Genomic DNA, 19685 nt, shown 5'->3' on the forward strand with positions numbered 1-19685 from the left:
ACTCACTTCCTTCAAATTAACTGCTTTATTTCCTGAAAGTCCCTGTAATGTCCACCTTGCATACCCTGTGTTCCCTGCCCCATCCCTCTCCCTTCCACAAATCTCCTAATGTCTCTGTTCCCCACTGTTTTGTCCTTCCCACTCCCTCCCCTCTTGTCTCATTACCCCCTTGCTGTGCGTTGTGTGTTAGCTCTCATACGAGCCTCGACAAGGTATTCAAAAAAAAGAAAAAAAGCAGGCACATGGGCAGGGGAGATCAGCAGGATCACGAACAGGCGAGCTAAACACAAAGCCACTTCTCAGGCTAGTAAACTCCACACACTCCACGTCAAACAAGCTTTCCACTCCCGAGGCCATGAAAACGCCTCCCCTCAGGTGTTAAAACTCATCTCTCTCCTTCCTTTCACGATGCCCCCTTTCAACCCCCCCCCACTCTTTCCCAAGGCCTCACAATGTGTCTCATCCGCGGTTCACAGAAGGTCTCACATGCAATTCCTTCAACTTCAACTCTGGCTATTTATTGAACAATGCATCACCCTTCGTATGATACACATTTAAACAGGACAATCCTGAAGCTAACATTTCCCTACTTAATACATTGAAATTGGCTAAACTACCTAAAGCACAGAGCAAACGAATCTGTGCATTTCTAACTGTTTCAAAGTAATACCTAACTCCCCCCTCCCTCCACAAACGTAACCGTAACTCAGCAATGTTGTTCTGGCGTCTTTATCAGTGTTGTAAATTCTGAAAACGCTCGAGAATAAAAGGTAACTTTGAAATGCCGTAACTGCGAGTTGAGATGACGAATATTGAAAAGTGGTGTTAATAACATGACATATTTGCAAAACGACATAAAAAGCCACAATATAAACCAGGACATTACTGTATTTTTCTTTATTTTTTTTTAAAAAAGTCACCATATAAAAGTGTGTTGTAGTTCTATAATGATATATATTTCTCCTGGTTTTGTGGTCTTCAGGAGCAGTCCTTGCCCAGCGAGGAGCACGTGCGCACAGTCAGACTTCTCGTGAAACATCTGCACTGCTTTGCTGGCAACCTTCGTGAACTTCCTGCTTCAGGCACGAGTAGTGCGTATCATGGGCACAGTGCCAGCCCCTTCGACAACTTCAAACGGTTGGTGTTTTGTTTCTTCTTCTTCCTTCTCTTTCAACCAATGCAAATTAAACCCCATAGGAAGAGGATTGTTTTTTGTTGTCTTGTTACAGGAGCTGTAAGCTCTGTTTATGGTCGAGAAAATATTGAATAATTCTGAAAATGTTGGTAAACGTTTTGAAGTGTGAAGATGTTTGCTTTTTTATTTATTTTTTGAGTGTTTTAATTTTTTTCCCCCTCCGATTGAAATGCACAGGACAGCAATTCCCAGAGTATTGCAAAAGAGACTGTACCTTTTCCTGCTGCACTGCTTCAACCAGTGGCCCTTGGATTGCTCCTTCCGCCCAGTAAGTGTCCCTACCATAAACAAACTACCTTCCCTCGAATACATAATGTGGAGTTTCTTCCAATGGCATTTGCTGTGTCACCAATCTTGACATCATTTTGAAGCTGCCTGTCCCCATCTGTCTGCAGGTTTTTGAGACATGGCTCAGCTACATCCAACCGTGGCGTTACGCCAAAAATACTAGCCAGTGTAGTGATCAAAATGATTGCAGCATTTCTGACAAATGGTGTGTGTTTACAAATGGGTGGACCAAACTGACAAATGGGTGGACCAAACTGACAAATGGTGTCATTTAGATGAATTTGAATGACCTTGGGCTAAATCGTTCCATCATTGGTTATTCTGCTCAGGGTGGTGTTTGTGCAAGAAAACCTGCTTTTCTACACCAAGTTTTTCCGAATGTTTGTGAGCCGGGCAGTGCGCACAAACCTGTCTTCCCCAAAGCACGCTCTAGTCCTGTACCGTGTTGGCAAGGTCTATTCTCCTGCCAAGCTCAAGGAAATGATCATCAAATGCGAGTGGAAAGATTTTTTTTTTATCCCTGTATTCCTTTGCTTACTAGTTCAAATTACCGTATTGATGCATATTATTATGTTGGGAAACTACTGTGTTTATTCAAAAGTATGAAACCTTGAGCAAAGGAAAACATGTTAGATTTATGGATGGGTCTTATTGATGTGAGAGCAGGTGAGCAAGTGCTCGAAGAACGTGAACTGCTGCTTTCTAGTTCTTCACCATCTGGGATCTACACTTCACCTGAATGCAGGAAATTAAATCCAGTCTCACCTCAGCGACCTGCAGCAGCAGACATGGTCACCAAGCTTCGTTCCCACGTTTCTTCCCTGGACGGGTCAAGCCAAGCCTATGAGCCCATGTTCGGTGCTGAAAACAGAGCAGTGGTAAATAGTCCTTGGACCAATCCCACCTGTGTTCATTTGGTTTAAAATTAAAATTAAGCCCAAAACAGCTTGGTTATGATGACTACACATGCTTTGTACTTGCATCTTGGTAGTTTCGTTGCAACTCACCACAGATCTATATTTCCCTCTCGTATAAAACACAGACATTTCCTAACTTCAGTGCAAGTGTTTAAGTATGTTTTAGTTTCCGAAACATCGTTTGTTAAAAGTTTTGTTTAAGTTGTAATATAAAGCAACAAGCAGATAACCCGGTTCCACCGTGCTGTTGTAAGAGAATTCATTTCCAATAGAATGGAATATTTAAGAAGTTTGACATGAATATCCTTTGACAGCATGGAAATTCCTTGCAATGTAAAATGTGACTGAGTCCTCCCCCCTCCTAACTCCAAGCCCACATCCCTCAGACCTCCCAATTCCAAGTCGGGAGAGATGCAGACTTGGAGTTGACCACCATCTCATTTGGTTCACCACCATCTCATATCTTCCCCCATCCAAAACTTCGATCTTTTCTACACCGTTAATCCATCCCAAACCCACCTCCTTCAAATTCCATGCTTTCCTTCCTGAAAGTCCCTGTAGTGTCCATCTTGTTTTCCCAACCCCATCCCTTCCACAGATCTCCTAAGGTCTCTGTTCCCTACTGTCTTGTGCATCCCTCTCCCACCCCTCTTGTCTCCTACTCCCTTTGTTATATGTTCTGTGTGTTAGCTCTTATACGAGCCTTGACAATCGATACCAAAAAAAAAAAAAAACAGGACTCCTATTCTTTGATGATAGGAGGAAAAGCATGAGGTCTCTCATACAAGCCTCGACAAGGTATACAAAAAAAAAGAGTAACCTTGCTAGGTCGGATTGCAATGTTGTGTGGCGGTGTGCTGCTGAGGTGTCATCCACAAGAAGGTGGTCTCCTTGGGTTAACCTGAGTCGGTCCCTTCGGGTGGGTGCCTGGAATGTCCTATCCCTAAGAGACTATGATCACATGTCTCTGCTATCATCTGAGCTCCAGTGTTTGAACCTCGGTATTGCAGTACTCTCTGAGGTATGGAAACCGGATCGTGTTGAGATCATGGTGGGTGGTTACACCTACTACTGGTCTGGTCACTATGATGGTTACCATACCCAAGGAGTTGCTGTAGCTATGTCCAATAAGCTGACTCGCATGATAATTGAGGTAACACCGGTCAACTAGTATATTATGAGACTGAGAATTTATTACTCCTTGGGTGTCATTTCCTTGATCTCTGTTTATGCTCTGAATGGGGCGAGTGATCTCACTGTGAAGGAGGCATTCTGTGTGAGTCGATGCGTCCTTGGTGGTTGTTGATACAAACCGAGATGGTTTCATGCTACACCAATGGCCAAAAGACCCGAAGTTAGCCAGAAATTGGACGAGGTTTGTCCGACATATCTGAGTGTGGATTGTTCATACAAAATGTTCGCTTTTGTGCTCAGAACATTTTACAGAGCTTTAAAAAAATATATCTATACAACCATCTACCATCTGTTTACGTTGAAGAGAATGTATCATCTACTCCTCCGAGAGGATTTGACCGAGAAAGCTAACACTTTCAGGGTCCCCCACCCTCAGCACTACTCCCCCCTTCACAATCCACCATCACCCCAGAATACCGACCACCATCCCCCCTCCACCATCCCCTCACAATACCCCCACAACCCCCCTCACAATACCACAACAATCCTCCATGAACCATCACCCTCACAATATCCAACACCACCACCATACCCCCGCTCTCCCCCAGCATCACTTCCCCCTCCACTAGGGCAGGACATGGACACGGCATTGACACATGGCATCCGAGGAAAGTATGAAACAGGACAATCCTGTAACATACAAGACACCTTGGTCAGCCTGCGATGGTGAGACAAAGAATTCGTCATCCATTTTGTCTGCGGTTTCCAAACGTGCCTGGGCGGTGTTGGCTGTCGGGCGATGACGGGTATTTCTGCTCAAGTCATTCAACTGATTTATCAATTGACACAAAATCCTTTCCTTGTGAACCATCATATGAACAGAAAAACAAAACCTACCAATCTGTAGTGAACATGCTACCAGGGTTTTCATCTTCACTAACACTTCTGCCATCTTCCTCTGAATCAGTCGCACAAGACTCGATGATACAGCTCCATAATTCACCCGAAAGCGTTTTCGTCACTAATTACCCGACGTTTGACTCTGTCAATAGGAGGGGTTTTCAAATTGTTTTCTCCTCCTCATCCTCCTCACATTTACGTCATTGCTATGATTGGTCGTCAGACCCTCCACGAGATCAATAACCAATCACAGCTCGAGCGCTTCAGCGCTCCTGTCAATCATAGTGTTAGGCCACGCCCAGGCCACTGGTCAGTCCGTCTTCACCGTTTAAACAGTCACGCACAAAGGACATGTCTTCGTTAAGATATTTGTGTTTCTGTCATCTTTAACTGCAACGTCACCTTACATTGTGTGGTCAAGCTGACAGGAATTTGTAGCTACATTTATTTTATCGAAAAAATTGACGTCATGACACACAAGGGGTGGGGGTCGTGCATAGTTGCCATCTTGTTGTGTTTGGTAATCGGCTATGTAAGTATTATCAACATCATATAGTAATCGACTTTTATTTGACACCCGATCATTCGTGGTATTCATTTTTCTTATTTTTTTAAATATTGTCTGGTAATCGGCTGCCTAAGGATCAGCATCATTTGGTAATCAGCTTTCATTCAACGTTGGGGTCATTCATGGTCTTCAGCTTGTTTTTGTCTCCAACTGTTTCTTCAAAATCCCATTAATCTGTTTCAACATACAGTACTGAGAACATCCAGTTTCGAATGATGGTGGAATCAGTGTCAGAATCTGAACTCAAAATATACTGTTCTCTTTGAAAAGCCACTATTTGGATCAAGGTGAGTTCACAGTGTGACATCACTGGCGAAATCGAAAATCGACTCTCAGGCTTTTTTTCGACACTTTGCGATTGGCAAAAAAATTCAATTTTTCCCCTTCAAATTGGACTGCGATTAATGATTTTAAATGGTTTTCAGAAAGAAAAAAATTGCGTTTGGGTTCCTCTTTGAAAGTAAATAATGATGGATGTTTTCTTTCTCAATGCCATGAGATTCCTGCAAGTCCTCGAACAAAGACCTTTATAATGACGTGTTTTATGATCCTTGTTTGAGCCGTTTAAGAGAAAATAGTCGGAAATATAGCAAGGACCCACGTAACCTTTGCTGTAAAAGCCTTGCGAGAGAGAATGTCAAAGTTATTTGGGTGATGTGCAGACAACAGACCGCTGCCTTGATCGCTGAGGTCTATCTTCACAGGTTCCGTTATGCCGGTTGACTCCCAAATTGTTTCAACTGTCACTTTGGTCATTTTATATTGAAGGGAAAACTTATCGGGAGGGCATGGCAATTGTGAATATAACCACTCCAAAGATGTATTTGGCTTTGCATCGCGCTAAGCACCAACATTGTGGCCGTATGATATTTCAGGTTGAAATTGTGAGTGGAGTCAGACGGACTGTCCAACCGATGGGTGGAGTCATGCGAACACATCCAATGGGTGGAACGGAATGTTACACAAGTCAGACTAGTGGGGCAACTTAGCTAAATATAGCATAACAATTGTGCATTTTGTGAGGAAAGCACCAAATTTGGCACACTCGTAGCCTAACATATTATGAACAGATTTGGATATTGGGCCATCTCAAATTCAGCCACTGATGGCGGTGGCAGCCATTTTCCACTGCCATCAAAAATTTTGAGATGGCCCAATATCCAAATCTGTTCATAATATGTTAGGCTACTAGTGTACCAAATTTGGTGCTTTCCTCATAAAATGCACAATTGTTATGCTAAGTTGCCCCACTAGACGGATGGATGGACGGACGGACAGACAAATAAACCAAAGTCACCCGCAGGGTGACCCGTATCTTGCCAAAAGGTGACCACGTGTGACTTCTTTAAGGTCACACTGAGGTGAACAGAGCTGCTATCCACCAGGAGCGACTCCTTGAGGAATATCTGCCTACGAGAGATTCCGATGAGAATCGTTCTACAGAGGAAACATGAAAAATATGCGTTTGCCTCATAACGTCACCAAATGATGTCATAATTTCTCAAGCTTGACATATCTAGAAAGCACTCATCGAGGTGTTCAATTTGAGGTACTACACGATATGGTTCCTAAAACTTGAAAATTTGACCTTGGGGTCAAATATGTTTGACCTTAGGCATTAACCATGCAGGTCAAGGCCAATCGCCACCAAAATTAATCAGCTGAGCGCCAGACCATGACCTATATTCCCATGAAGTTTGAAGACGATCCGATCAAAATTACTCAAAAAATAAGGGTTTCGTCGACTCCCCTGATTTGCGACAAAGTGACCTTGACCTTTGACCTTGACCTTCAAAATTTTATGCGCTGAAAGGGACCTCTATAGGCCTCTGATATGCGAAGTTACAAAAATTTCCAATGATAACTGTGCTCTGCAGAATTTTTTATACGTGATTACAGACAAACAAACAAACTAGCCAGAATTTTGTTCATAGAACGAAAAATCTTGCCGAACCGAAGCACGTGAAGCGCAAACTGAAACAAATAATTGTGACACATTGATCAGAGTATCGCTCGGCCTATAGAGACTTGTGGAAAGAGTCTTTTGATAATGATCTAAAGATTAATCTTAACATTGAAAACTACCAATAATATATGGATGCTAGAGAACGTTCTGTTATCGCAGGAAGCATTTTTGGTTCCTTGACAAACTACAGATCTGGAAAGCGCTCATCAAGGGCTTTCATATGAGGTATTACTCGATATCGTACCTCAGATTTGAAAAATTGACCTTGGGGTCAAAACATTTCGACCTCAGGCGCTAACCATGAAGGTCAAGGCCAATCTCCACCAAAAACTTATGAGCTGAGCGCTAAACCATATGCTACATTCCTACAATGTTTTGAGAAGATTCGATCAAAATTAGGGTTTCGTTGAACTCCATGATTTACCACAAAGTGACCTTGACCTTTGACCTTGACCTTGACCATTATGTGTGCTGAAGGGTATTCTAATAATACTATGATATGTGTAACCACAAGAGATTTCAATGAGAATTGCGCTCTACAGAGTGATTTAAAGGCGAAAAATAGGCGACGACAAACACTTTTATGAAACAAAGCGACAAACAAATAAATAAATAAACAAACAAACTAACTTACCGACCGATACAATCTTTCCGAAAATTTCGGCAAGATTAACAAACAAACAAACAAAAAAAAACATACAAGCTGACTAACATATCTTGCAAAAACTTTGTTTTGGCAAGATAACAAACAAGCGTATTATTATTATTATTATTATTATTATTATTATAGAAATTAACTTGCAATCTCAGGAATAAATAATGAGTTCCCTTGTAAGGAACCTCAATGCAGGAGGGGGCCGTTAGGCCCAACAAGCCTGCACAATGGTTGTTTGTCCTTGCTCTATGTTTTATAAATGCTGAGCATCCAAGAAAGGAAGCAACACTTACCATATTTCGTGTTTGTTCTCACTTGACTGTGGTCGGGTTTCAACCGCCGACCAACCAGACTCAAAGCAGGTGCTCTAACCATTATGCCACTAAGGCTGGTGAATTAATTTCATCATTCCTCTTTCCAGGTTTTACAGCTCGTACAGATGCTCCAGCAGGCACAGAGCTCTATATCTCCAGACTGGAAGGCAAACAGAAATTCTGAGCGGTCCAACAACTCCTTCTTGTCTCTGTTGTCCTGGGGCTGGGTGGGCCCGAATGGATATGCTTCTGATGGGGATGACTTTGAAGCAAAGGATTCCAGGAAACTGGGTGAACACTTGCAAAAGTCGATAAACTACTTTTCTCAAATGTATAAGGTAAGAAAATGCTGTTTATTTCCCCATCTGTTTAAACTTTAAACGATACACACAGTGAAGTTCCTTTTTGCCAAAAATTCCAATTCGGTAAAATAGAAAAAAAAATTGTTACTTTTTAAAAATCATGTACTTTTTATTCACTTGTACTTGGTGGAAGGAGGGTTTTTAAAAATTATCCATTGAAATAATTTGGCCTCCGAGAAACACTTGCTCCCGCCGAGAGTAATAAATACCCGCTTCTTCTGGCAGGTGTGAGCGAAGCACTTGCACTATGCCGTGTACGGAGTGCAAAATTGCAAGTAATTTCCACAACAGACTTGTAAGACACTCCCATCACCACCGGGTGATGCTGTATGGTACACATTTACTGAGAGAGTTTATGTCATCCCCCTCTCCCGAACACCTGTGACGACACACTTTTTTAATGCCTGAAACCTTCCCTGGCACACTCCAAGGTCAACCACCAAAATTCACAACTAATTCCATCCAGTGGTTTCAGAGTGCAGACAGACACACACACACCTTGGACATGGGGGATGAGAGCTTGGAGAGCGAGGAAGATGTCGTGACTGGGCTGGAGAGACTCTATCAGACGTGGAAAAGTGGATTTCCGAGAGATGCAGGCTTTGCGGGACGAAGCCCTGTGAATGGTCACGTCTCAAACGGACTGCCTCGAGACCCAGATGATTTTCATGCCGCGATGATCATTGCATCCCGAGAATGTATCTGCTGAGACGAGAAGGAGGTAGCGGCCTGATGGAGCTCAACTGAGTGCACAGTGTCAACTGTAGGATAGGCTGAGTATGCGAAGAGTTCAACAGACTACCGGACCAAATTTGTACACAAACGCGATGAAGGGACATTCTTTACTGATTGACTTGCAAAGATATGGGCTAAGTGGGAGACCCACTCATTGGTTCGAAGTTATGAGAGTCTGAGGGTGGAGTTGGTTGTTGTCTGTCAGTGAGGAGCAAATATAAACTGATATATCACAACTTCCGCCATTTGTTAAGCGTGAGTCAGCTGGTGAATTTAATATGAAGCCGTGCGTCAGTTGGATTCCGACTGAAGTTGCCAGCAGAGAGAGGTGTGAGCTGAGCGATAATTGGTCACATTTGCAGATGATTATGCTGCAGCATTTGTGACTGCATGAGTGTGATAAACCATCGCAAGTTCAAGCGGGGCCATATCCGGAGTCAACACCGTGAGCAGTGCCTGTGTGATCTTCATTTGTCCACATTACAGCACTGTGCATTCTTCAATTCAAGAGCAGGCATTGACAGCACGTTGAGCCCACTCTTCCATCTCATTACTGATCCACACCCTTTGATGGGTGATGGGATGTTGTCTTGTTCTCACAAGTGACTGATAAACTGCCATAATTGCTGTGCCAGACATTTGCCGAATGAATAGACGTTTCGCATTTTCCAGTCTTCATCGAGTCTCAATTGTTGTCCCATTGGCATCGGCCCAGTGTCATTACAGCTCGTGACACCACCTTCGTTTCAAGCCACAGTTTCATTCTTATCTTCCCATTCTGTGCCTTTCTATAGAATGTGTAATTGCAAACCGAGAGCACATGTGTTCCCAGGAAGGACCCTTGTGAGCCTACCTCCGCACACTAAGTATTGTACATGGGTAAAGACAATTAGGCCTTGGTTTGCATCGTGTCATCGCTGCCAAATTATGTTTTTGATCTGGGATTTTAATTGGAAGACATTGTGGTTAATCACTCGTTGTGTGGCAATCTAATATCCATGATTCCGTTTGTCCTCCTACTTAGCTTTATTCATGAGCCATTTGATTGACCATGTCATCGCAGGCAGCCCCACATTGCGACTTCTGTTACCACAGGTGAAAATGGTGTTGGTCATCTGTTTGGATTTCCTTCTGCTTGTCTGGCTGATTATACATCAGAGTTTGACCATTATATGAATCCTGTCATTTTGTACTCGAGGCATCCGTGTGAGATGCGAAGTGAAGAAAACGCAATGCAGCAAAGAAAATAAATTGCAGGAGGGAAGGTGAAATGTGGACGAATGTTGCCACAGTAATTTTGTGGAATGGTATGAGCAGATTCAATGGGTCAGGGTGGAACCAAGGTCCATATCAAGTGGAAATCTACAGCTGCAAAAGGTCAACTTGCATTAAATAACTTTGAAATGCAACTTTGCTCTCCAGGGTTAAATTTACTTTTGAGTTGCCACATTACAGCACTGTTCAATGGTGGTGCCAGATTTATTTTCCTAACAAGCAACCACAGATTCCAATATTTATCCTCTTGACATCCTTCTGGGAATTTTATTTAGATTTGCACTTTGAACTACAGTATATGATGCCTTGCTCATGCAAAAGCAATTTAACTTTTTTTTCAGATCAACGCGGCTCTGGTGGTTCCACGTGTGGTGAATTTTGGTTCTGGCTCGACAAACAACGAACCGGACTGCTTTCCCAGTGAACATGGGGCAATGCTCACACCCCTCGGCCGATACCAAGTAAGAGATTAGGTTATGTGGGTGAAAATTGTTAAACTCGGTCAGTATGATGATGCTACTGCAGTTTCTTTCTGATGCTCCTACAGACAGTTTTGCATCACTGTACCTCTGAAGGTAGAGTTCAGACAGTTGTCCCATTTGTTTGCATCTGCTTAGGGACATAAAAGCTCTCATTATGCCTTTTGAGAAGAGCCAGACATTGGGTTTTGGTATCTTGCTCAACTTGCCATTCCTGTCTTGCACCAGGATGACAATGGCAAACCACCCAGAATATTGCTTTCACAGTATCTACCTTCCTATCATAGATCAGATTAGATCGGAATGATTTCAATAAAAAAAATGTTATCATGAAAATCATGCAAGTTCTGTATTTGCAACTGCAGTTGATGAATGGCTTGCGGCGTTTCAACATCAAATATAAGGGAGATCTCGACCTCCAGCCCATCAGGAGTTTTGAAAATGCAACGCTGGTACGGGCTCTCCATCGCTTCTCTTCCACCATCAACTCCAGGGTGAGTGCAACCTGTCTTTGAGCACCCAACCATGGTATTCATTCAACCAATCTGATGCAGGAAGCATTTGTGAAACTCAGAAGGGTGTCAAGACTCAAAAACAGCTTGGTAGTCCGATCGACCGAAATATGCTTGGTTCATCTCCACTCGAGGAATGATTCGATTATTTATTGTTAAACAAATTGCTTCCTTTTTTACCGTTGAGTTTTAATACATTAGTTGATGTGGATTTTGATAGTTTGAGTTCCAAGTTTTGTTAATGGAACGAACCCCATCAGGTGTTGATCAATTTTTCTGATGTGCCCATGAGCCTCCCTTATCATTATTATTATTATGAGAAGACTAGCTCCCTATAGGAGCAGATAGGGGAAAGGTGGTGAAGGGTTATGTTATCTTTGATTAATAACAGCGGAGTACCCGTCCAATGGGCAATCTTGTTCCAAGCACACATTTTCTTCTGACACATCCCTTTATTTCGGCAGTGTATAGGCAACATACCGCTGTCCTGACTGCTCACAAAATATAAAATAACCTGGGTTCTGTACATGAAGCAGACGCATGTGGACTGCTTTTGTGCAGATATAATAGTGTTTATTATATAGCTCGGAGAATTCCAACTGTGCCCCCCCTCACCCCCAACACCCCAATGACAAGGTGGGCGAAAATATTTTTCCAATGAAACTTCAGGAAAAACACCTTCAGGGTGTCCTGAGTAATCCCTGAAAGTTTCAGCTTCTTTGGTCAAATCCTCTTGAAGTAGTAGATGAAAAATTGGGGCAATAACCCTGGGCACTCACCTGGTAGCGGCTGCATAAGATAACCAGGGAACCACTGCGAGGTGTGGATAACCCACAAAATATGTAATGGAGAAGAAAGTAAATCCCTTTTTTTGTGGGGGGGGGGGGATGCCTGATTAAAAAAATATACATTTAAACTTGGTGAACAAACTTTGGTACATCACAGGTGATGAAGGTTGTGGTCAAGTTTCATCGAAATTGTGTGTGGCGTGTCCGAGGAGAGAGCAAACACCTATTTTGGGAGATCAAAACCCTCCCGCAGACCCCTTCAATGAGTGCAGATTTTGATGGTCGATAAACTTTAGTATATCACGAGTGATGAAGGTTGTGGTCAAGTTTCATCAAAATCATGTTTGTAGTTTCAGAGAAGAGCAAATGCCCATTTTAGGTGAGTCAAATCCTTGATTATTTGTGTCCAACGAGCGGTTGCTGAGAGAGACTCAAATGAGATTTGTGATCTGCATCGTCCATGTGTATCAGCTGCGGCTGTATGGACATGTGGCTCGTTTTCCTGACTCTGATCCAGCTCACTGGATTCTCTCAGCGAGGGAGCCTCGTGAGTGGAGGAGGTCAAGGGGCTGACCACGTGCCTCATGGTTGCAGCAGGTTGATCATCTCAAGGAGATTGGGATGGATGTGTGTGTGTGTGTGTGTGTGTGTGTGTGTGTGTGTGTGTGTGTGTGTGTGTGTGTGTGTGTGTGTGTGTGTGTGTGTGTGTGTGTGTGTGTGTGTGTGTGTGTGTGTGTGTGTGTGTGTGAATCCTTTTTGATTTCTCAGCAATTCCACACCCCCTTGACCAATGTCCCAAATTCTGCATACGTGTCAGGGGTACTCAGCATCAGGTCATGGCCAGAAAAAGCCCCCTCACCCCACAAGGAAATACTCCATGTATGAGTGCTGAAAATAATAGAAAAACAAGAATGACCGCACTGTGGTCACAACCTGAGACCGAATCCGGAAATGGGCCGATTGGGAAACTCACATTCAAAGCACTCAAGGATGAACAGCGTGATTTGGGAACACATTTTAATATTAAAATATTAACTCGACACCTCTCATCTATGCCGGCTTCTGCCACGGTTATATTCCAACGAGCTGAGTTATCACACGTTCACAGATTGTTTAAACCGCAACATGTGGCCATTCAAAAATTATGTAGCGCTTTATTTTTATTTTTAGGGAGGCGTGTTCCGTGCGTGCTGACGGGCTTAATTAAACCTTTAATAATTTTTATTTGACCATGATTACATTTTTTGGGGTCCCTTATCATGAGTTACACTTCAACCAAACAAAGCCAATATAAATAAATATGATGCAACAAACCCAGGCAGTGTATAATCAGCAGAGGCTGACATGACTGATGCTCACCAGAAACCAACAGTGTGGCCATATTATTTTGTCTGGGTATCGTGGTGGGTGGAGCTCTTATCGACCAATGTGGGTGGGGTCCAGCAGCTGTCCGACCAATTTGTGCACATTTTAAAAATCGACCCCCAACAACAACCACCACAACAGCAACAACCATGTGGAGCTCTTATCGACCTGTGACACAATGCAGATAAAAACGATAACATGAGACTGAGAAACTGTCCTCAAACAAGGAAATGAGGCCACTTGGCCCAACATTCACATGGTGCACTCCCGGGTTAATTTCCGCAGCGCCTTTAAACAAGATCTGTGATGGTTTACTGAAGTCTAAATAACCCGATGTTGATTGGGTGATCCAGTTTGGGGTTTTTTTTCCCCTACTTGTATTATATAATTCAGGGCTTGCAGGATGGCCTCGAGGTACGCACACACCCTTCTAAACTGTCCAGCCTGGGTTGGAATCCCACCCAAGCTATAAACTGTCATCAGGGCGATTCATCAAGGTGTCTGCCTTCCATTGGCTGGACGTTAAACCAAGCATCCCGACTGTCGACATTAGTTTGTGGACGTTAAAGATCTCACGAGGGTGTCCTTCACGAAGAGTCGGCGAGCTATCTCCGGCACCATGAACAAACGAAATTTCTGCCCTGACGTGTTGGAGTGGCAACGTATCCAGGATTGTAACCTGAGTTATAGAAACATGATCAGATCTGAATAACTGGATGGTTGTATTTTGATTTGATGATGTGTTTTAACCTCTAATGTGGACAGTCCTCATTATCTTTACTTGCATCACACTTATCCATATTCGGTATTTGAAGGTGTATTTGCCTCCGTCTTGTCTTTCAGTGCGGTGATATGATGCGCACATTATGCACGCAACCAGGTACCTTGGGTAACCTGTCACGCTTCTACTTGTGCCGCACTCCACCAGCGACCGGGGTCTCGACGCATTCTGACAGCACGCAACTTGGCCTCCAACCAGACCTCCCACATCCACGACTCTGCCTGCGTTTCCTGGCCAACTATCGCAACATTCTGCTGCTCTTACTTCTCTACCTGTTGCTTTACTTCATGTTCTCCTTTGGGCCCATCAGCTTTATGCTGCTCGTGATGGCAATGACGTTGCTGTACGGTGTGGTACAGAGCACTCTCGGGGACTCAGACCATCTGCATCAGCATTAAAATGGAAATGAACTTCTGGAGTCACATTTGTGAAGAGACCTCCTAATTGAAATTCCATTACACAAAGCAACGAGTGCATCCGGCTGTTATCACTGTTTTATAGCAAGTTTTTTTGAATAAAGTTGAACTTGGAACCAGTAATTCTTGATTATATTTGGGTGTATTTCGATCCTCATGGAGGATCTCTAAGTCTGACATTGTTCTTCATCTTCTTCTTGTGGACTTTTTTGTTTCACAGCCTACAGTTTTCATCAAAACTTCCTGAAACTTGGCATATATATATGTAAAAATACCCTGCGCAGACAGTAACCATCTCCGATTTTGAAAATTCCTCCGAGAAAAAAGTTATGACGTCAAAATATCTCCGCTAATGGAAATCACCTAAAAATTATCGCAAACAAGGCAAGCTTTTTGAATTCTGTTTGCAGGAATCAAACGGCATTGGCAGAGATGACTTACCGCACATATGATACATCACTATGACGTCATATCAATTTTTATGAAGTCATTCCTATTTTTTGACTTTTTGTTTCACAACCCAGAGTTTTCATCGGATCTTCGTGAAACTTGCCATGTACAGTGGGGAGAACAAGTATTTGATACACTGCCGATTTTGCAGGTTTTCCCACTTACAAAGCACGTAGAGGTCTGTAATTTTTATCAGAGGTACACTTCAACTGTGAAAGACGGAATCTAAAACAAAAATCCTGAAAATCACATTGTATGATTTAAAAATAATTCATTTGTATTTTATTGCATGAAATAAGTATTTGATACATCAGAAAAACAGAACTTAATATTTGGTACAGAAACCTTTGTTTGCAATTACAGAGATCAGACGTTTCCTGTAGTTCTTAACCAGGTTTGCACAGACTGCAGCAGGGATTTTGGCCCACTCCTCCATACAGATCTTCTCCAGATCCTTCAGGTTTCGGGGCTGTCGCTGGGCAACACAGACTTTCAGCTCCCTCCAAAGATTTTCTATTGGGTTCAGGTCTGGAGACTGGTGAGGCCACTCCAGGACCTTGAGATGCTTCTTACGGAGCCACTCCTTAGTTGCCCTGGCTGTGTGTTCCGGGTCGTTGTCATGCTGGAAGACCCAGCCACGCCCCATCTTCAATGCTCTTGTTGAGGGAAGGAGGTTGTTGGCCAACATCTCGTGATACATGGCCCCATCCATCCTCCCCTCAATACTGTGCAGTCGTCCTGTCCCCTTTGCAGAAAATCATCCCCAAAGAATGATGTTACCACCTCCATGCTTCACGGTTGGGATGGTGTTCTTGGGGTTGTACTCATCCTTCTTCTTCCTCCAAACACGGCGAGTGGAGTTTAAACCAAAAAGCTCTATTTTGGTCTCATCAGACCACATGACCTCCCATTCCTCCTCTGGATCATCCAGATGGTCATTGGCAAACTTGAGACGGGCCTGGACATGCGCTGGCTTGAGCAGAGGGACCTTGCGTGCGCTGCAGGATTTTAATCCATGACGGCGTAGTGTGGTACTTATGGTTTTCTTCGATACTGTGGTCCCAGCTCTCTTCAGGTCATTGACCAAGTCCTGCCGTGTAGTTCTGGGCTGATCCCTCACCTTTCTCATGATCATTGAGACTCCACGAGGTGAGATCTTGCATGGAGCCCCAGACCGAGGGAGATTGACTGTTATCTTGAACTTCTTCCATTTTCTAATAATTGTGCCAACAGTTGTTGCCTTCTCACCGAGCTGCTTGCCTATTGTCCTGTAGCCCATCCCAGCCTTGTGCAAGTCTACAATTTTGTCCCTAATGTCCTTAGACAGCTCTCTGGTCTTGCCCATTGTGGAGAGGTTGGAGTCTGATTGATTGAGTGTGGACATCTGTCTTTTATGCAGATAACAAGTTCAAACAGGTGCAGTTAATACAGGTAATGAGTGGAGAATGGGAGGGCTTCTTAAAGACAAAACTAACAGGTCTGTGAGAGCCAGAATTCTTACTGGTTGGTAGGTGATCAAATACTTATTTCATGCAATAAAATGCAAATTAATTAAATAAAAATCATACAATGTGATTTTCAGGATTTTTGTTTTAGATTCCGTCTTTCACAGTTGAAGTGTACCTATGATAAAAATTACAGACCTCTACGTGCTTTGTAAGTGGGAAAACCTGCAAAATCGGCAGTGTATCAAATACTTGTTCTCCCCACTGTACATGCAGAAAGCCCACGCGCAGGCAGTAACCATCTCCGATTTTGGAAATTCTTCCGAGAAAAAAAACTTAACGTCATAATATCGCCGCTAATGGAAATCCCCAACACCATTATCTCCGACACGAGGCAAGCTGTTTGAATTTTGTTTGCGGGAATCAAGCCGGGCATTGGCACAGATAATTTATCACAAACCTGATACATCACAATGACGTCATATTCGTTTTTTATGACGTCATCATTAAGAGGACGAGGATCTTAGCTCATTTGAGCTTGTTTTTATTTGTTTTTACAATGTCATTTCATGATGGCTTTGCTTATTTATGGTGACAATGAGAACAAAGAGCATTGTGAGTCAATTGATAGGAGAGAACAGAAGCTCCATGGCAACCGATCCACATCAGCCGATCAACTTCCCAGCCCTTCTCTCAATCAATCAATCGATGGAATGTCAAACTCGCATTCCAACGAACCCCATATCCAGTGGCATCACTCGCACGGTTGGGAATAAATCCAATAACAATCAAATATCCCTACTCGTAATCCCAGTTGATCTTAATGTTCGCTGGAAGCTCTTTGACGGCCATTTCCTCCAAACGGTTCTTGTCGCGGACGGGGATGCTGTAGAAACGTTCCACGTCCTCTCCGCGGCGCATCTCATGGAGCTGTGAGCCAGGTACGGTTCGGCCTAAATCCCTTGCGAGTCGAGTCAACACTTGGGTCCGACCAGGTTCGGACGTAATGTCCTGACACCTCCAATCCGCAGGACCCGTCTGCGTTCTGTAGGCGTCCCGCAGCACGGAGCTCAGGAGCGCCTCAAGATCGGAGGATTCTGGAGGGTTGTACGAGAGGCTGGGCGGTGAAGTCGGCGCCGGCACAACCGGAGGTCCAGGTTCAGGGAGCTGCATCGCCACCGGCTCCTTCGAAGTCTTCCCGAACGAGAACGTTTTCCAGAAACCACCAGCGCCGCTGTACGTTCGATACACGGCAAACGGCACGGCTCTGAGGAAGCCCGTACAAGGAAGCAAGCCGAATGTGAGGCCAGAGAAAGTCCGGCACATGGACGCCGCCATGTTTTTTATCGGGTCCAGGTTCTTCCTCTTCTTTTAAATATCTCAATTTAACTCCTCTTCTTCTTCTTCTTCTTCTTCTTCTTATTCTTATTCTTATTCTTATTCTTATTCTTATTCTTCTTCTTCTTCTTCTTCTTCTTCTTCTTCTTCTTCTTCTTCTTCTTCTTCTTCTTCTTCTTCTTCTTCTTCTTCTTCTTCTTCTTCTTCTTCTTCTTCTTCTTCTTCTTCTTCTTCTTCTTCTTCTTCTTCTTCTTCTTCTTCTTCTTCTTCTTCTTCTTCTTCTTCTTCTTCTTCTTCTTCTTCTTCTTCTTCTTCTTCTTCTTCTTCTTCTTCTTCTTCTTCTTCTTCTTCTTCTTCTTCTTATTCTTATTCTTATTCTTATTCTTATTCTTATTCTTCTTCTTCCTCCTCTATCGGCTTGCTCCCTTTAGGGGTCGCCACAGCGGATCAACCGTCTCCATTTCGCTCTATATCTCAATTTATCTGCAAAAAAAAATTTTTTTTCATTCTTGCTCCTCTATTTACAGCCGTGAATAATGATTCTTTACCTCAGGAATCTTCACCTTTAAACATTATTTCCAAAGCCAAACGGATATCCCCTGTCAGAGGCAGACCGTCCATCGGGTGTCCTCCACCTTCTTCACGTGAACATTTCCATGTATCGCTTACCTTTTCGTTTTGCAATGTTTCACAGTTTGTTTTCGCCACAGATCGATCATGAAATTATTTTTTCTCCTTTTGTTAATATATCGATAATATAAACCCGCCATTGAATCGGGCTCGTTTGCCGCCTTTTACACCGCCTGAAGATTCTTCAGCCTGCAATGCAATTCATGCATTTACAGTCCCCCCCCCCCCCTAAAATAAAAATTACATTAACTGTGGGTCTCTGCACATTTATTCATCCGTACGCACTCCGGCGCTGTTTGGCTGCATCATTTCTGAGAGCGCAGCTGTGCCGCTGATGCATTGCCCCTGTTACCAGCGCACTGGTCCTCATTTTGCCAACTTCAGAAATTTAACAGGCTGAGTCAATCCGTGTGGTGTTAATTTAACGCCAAGACAGGGGCTTGAACTCAAGACCTGAAGATCTATAAGTGAACCACCCAACCGTCAAACCAACACCAGGCTGTCTTGCTTGCACATGATGCTGTACGTCACATCACGTGCCATCGTGTCACCACAACACGTCACGTCTTACGTCATGTCGGGCGAATCATCAGCGCCTGACAACACGTCACATCACGTGACATCGCGTCACCACAACACGTCACATCTTACGTCATGTCGGGCAAATCGTCAGCGCCTCACATCACGTCACATCACGTGACATCACGTCACCACAACACGTCACGTCTTACGTCATGTCGGGCGAATCGTCAGCGCCTCACATCACGTCACATCACGTGACATCGCGTCACCACAACACGTCACGTCTTACGTCATGTCGGGCGAATCGTCAGCGCCTCACATCACGTCACATCACGTGACATCGCGTCACCACAACACGTCACGTCTTACGTCATGTCGGGCGAATCGTCAGCGCCTGACAACACGTCACATCACGTGACATCGCGTCACCACAACACGTCACGTATTACGTCATGTCGGGCGAATCGTCAGCGCCTGACAACACGTCACATCACGTGACATCGCGTCACCACAACACGTCACGTATTACGTCATGTCGGGTGAATCGTCAGCCCCTCACATCACGTCACATCACGTGACATCGCGTCACCACAACACGTCACGTCTTACGTCATGTCGGGCGAATCGTCAACGCCTGACAACACGTCACA

General features: G+C 43.8%; 2 protein-coding genes across 5 annotated transcripts in view; one reads left to right on the forward strand and one right to left on the reverse strand.

Annotated features, from left to right (window-relative positions):
* SMPD4 (sphingomyelin phosphodiesterase 4) overlaps nt 1–14773 on the forward strand; it is a 91588-nt gene extending 76815 nt beyond the window's left edge. For all 4 annotated transcript variants that reach the window (XM_085859714.1, XM_085859712.1, XM_085859711.1 and 1 more), the window contains 9 exons: nt 983–1137; nt 1373–1463; nt 1591–1688; nt 1813–1976; nt 2150–2361; nt 8045–8275; nt 10651–10770; nt 11154–11282; nt 14297–14773. In XM_085859714.1, the coding sequence (XP_085715840.1) occupies nt 983–1137; nt 1373–1463; nt 1591–1688; nt 1813–1976; nt 2150–2361; nt 8045–8275; nt 10651–10770; nt 11154–11282; nt 14297–14632 (1536 nt within the window). In that variant the 3' untranslated portion in view covers nt 14633–14773. The remainder of the gene's footprint in view (nt 1–982; nt 1138–1372; nt 1464–1590; nt 1689–1812; nt 1977–2149; nt 2362–8044; nt 8276–10650; nt 10771–11153; nt 11283–14296) is intronic.
* Nucleotides 14774–17073: 2300 nt separating this feature from the next.
* Nucleotides 17074–17937, reverse strand: MRPL50 (mitochondrial ribosomal protein L50). Its single transcript, XM_085859715.1, has one exon. It carries the CDS (start codon nt 17881–17883, stop codon nt 17344–17346), a length of 540 nt encoding a protein of 179 aa, XP_085715841.1. The 5' UTR covers nt 17884–17937; the 3' UTR covers nt 17074–17343.
* Nucleotides 17938–19685: the final 1748 nt, after the last annotated feature.

This window comes from Eptatretus burgeri, chromosome 16 (genome assembly GCF_056783735.1).
Source record: "Eptatretus burgeri isolate ZD-2024b chromosome 16, Ebu_testis_v1, whole genome shotgun sequence".
Lineage (NCBI taxonomy): Eukaryota > Metazoa > Chordata > Myxini > Myxiniformes > Myxinidae > Eptatretus > Eptatretus burgeri.

Excerpts from the sequence above, each read along its gene's own strand:
- MRPL50 (XM_085859715.1), bottom strand. The coding sequence starts at position 17,883 with ATGGCGGCGTCCATGTGCCGGACTTTCTCTGGCCTCACATTCGGCTTG.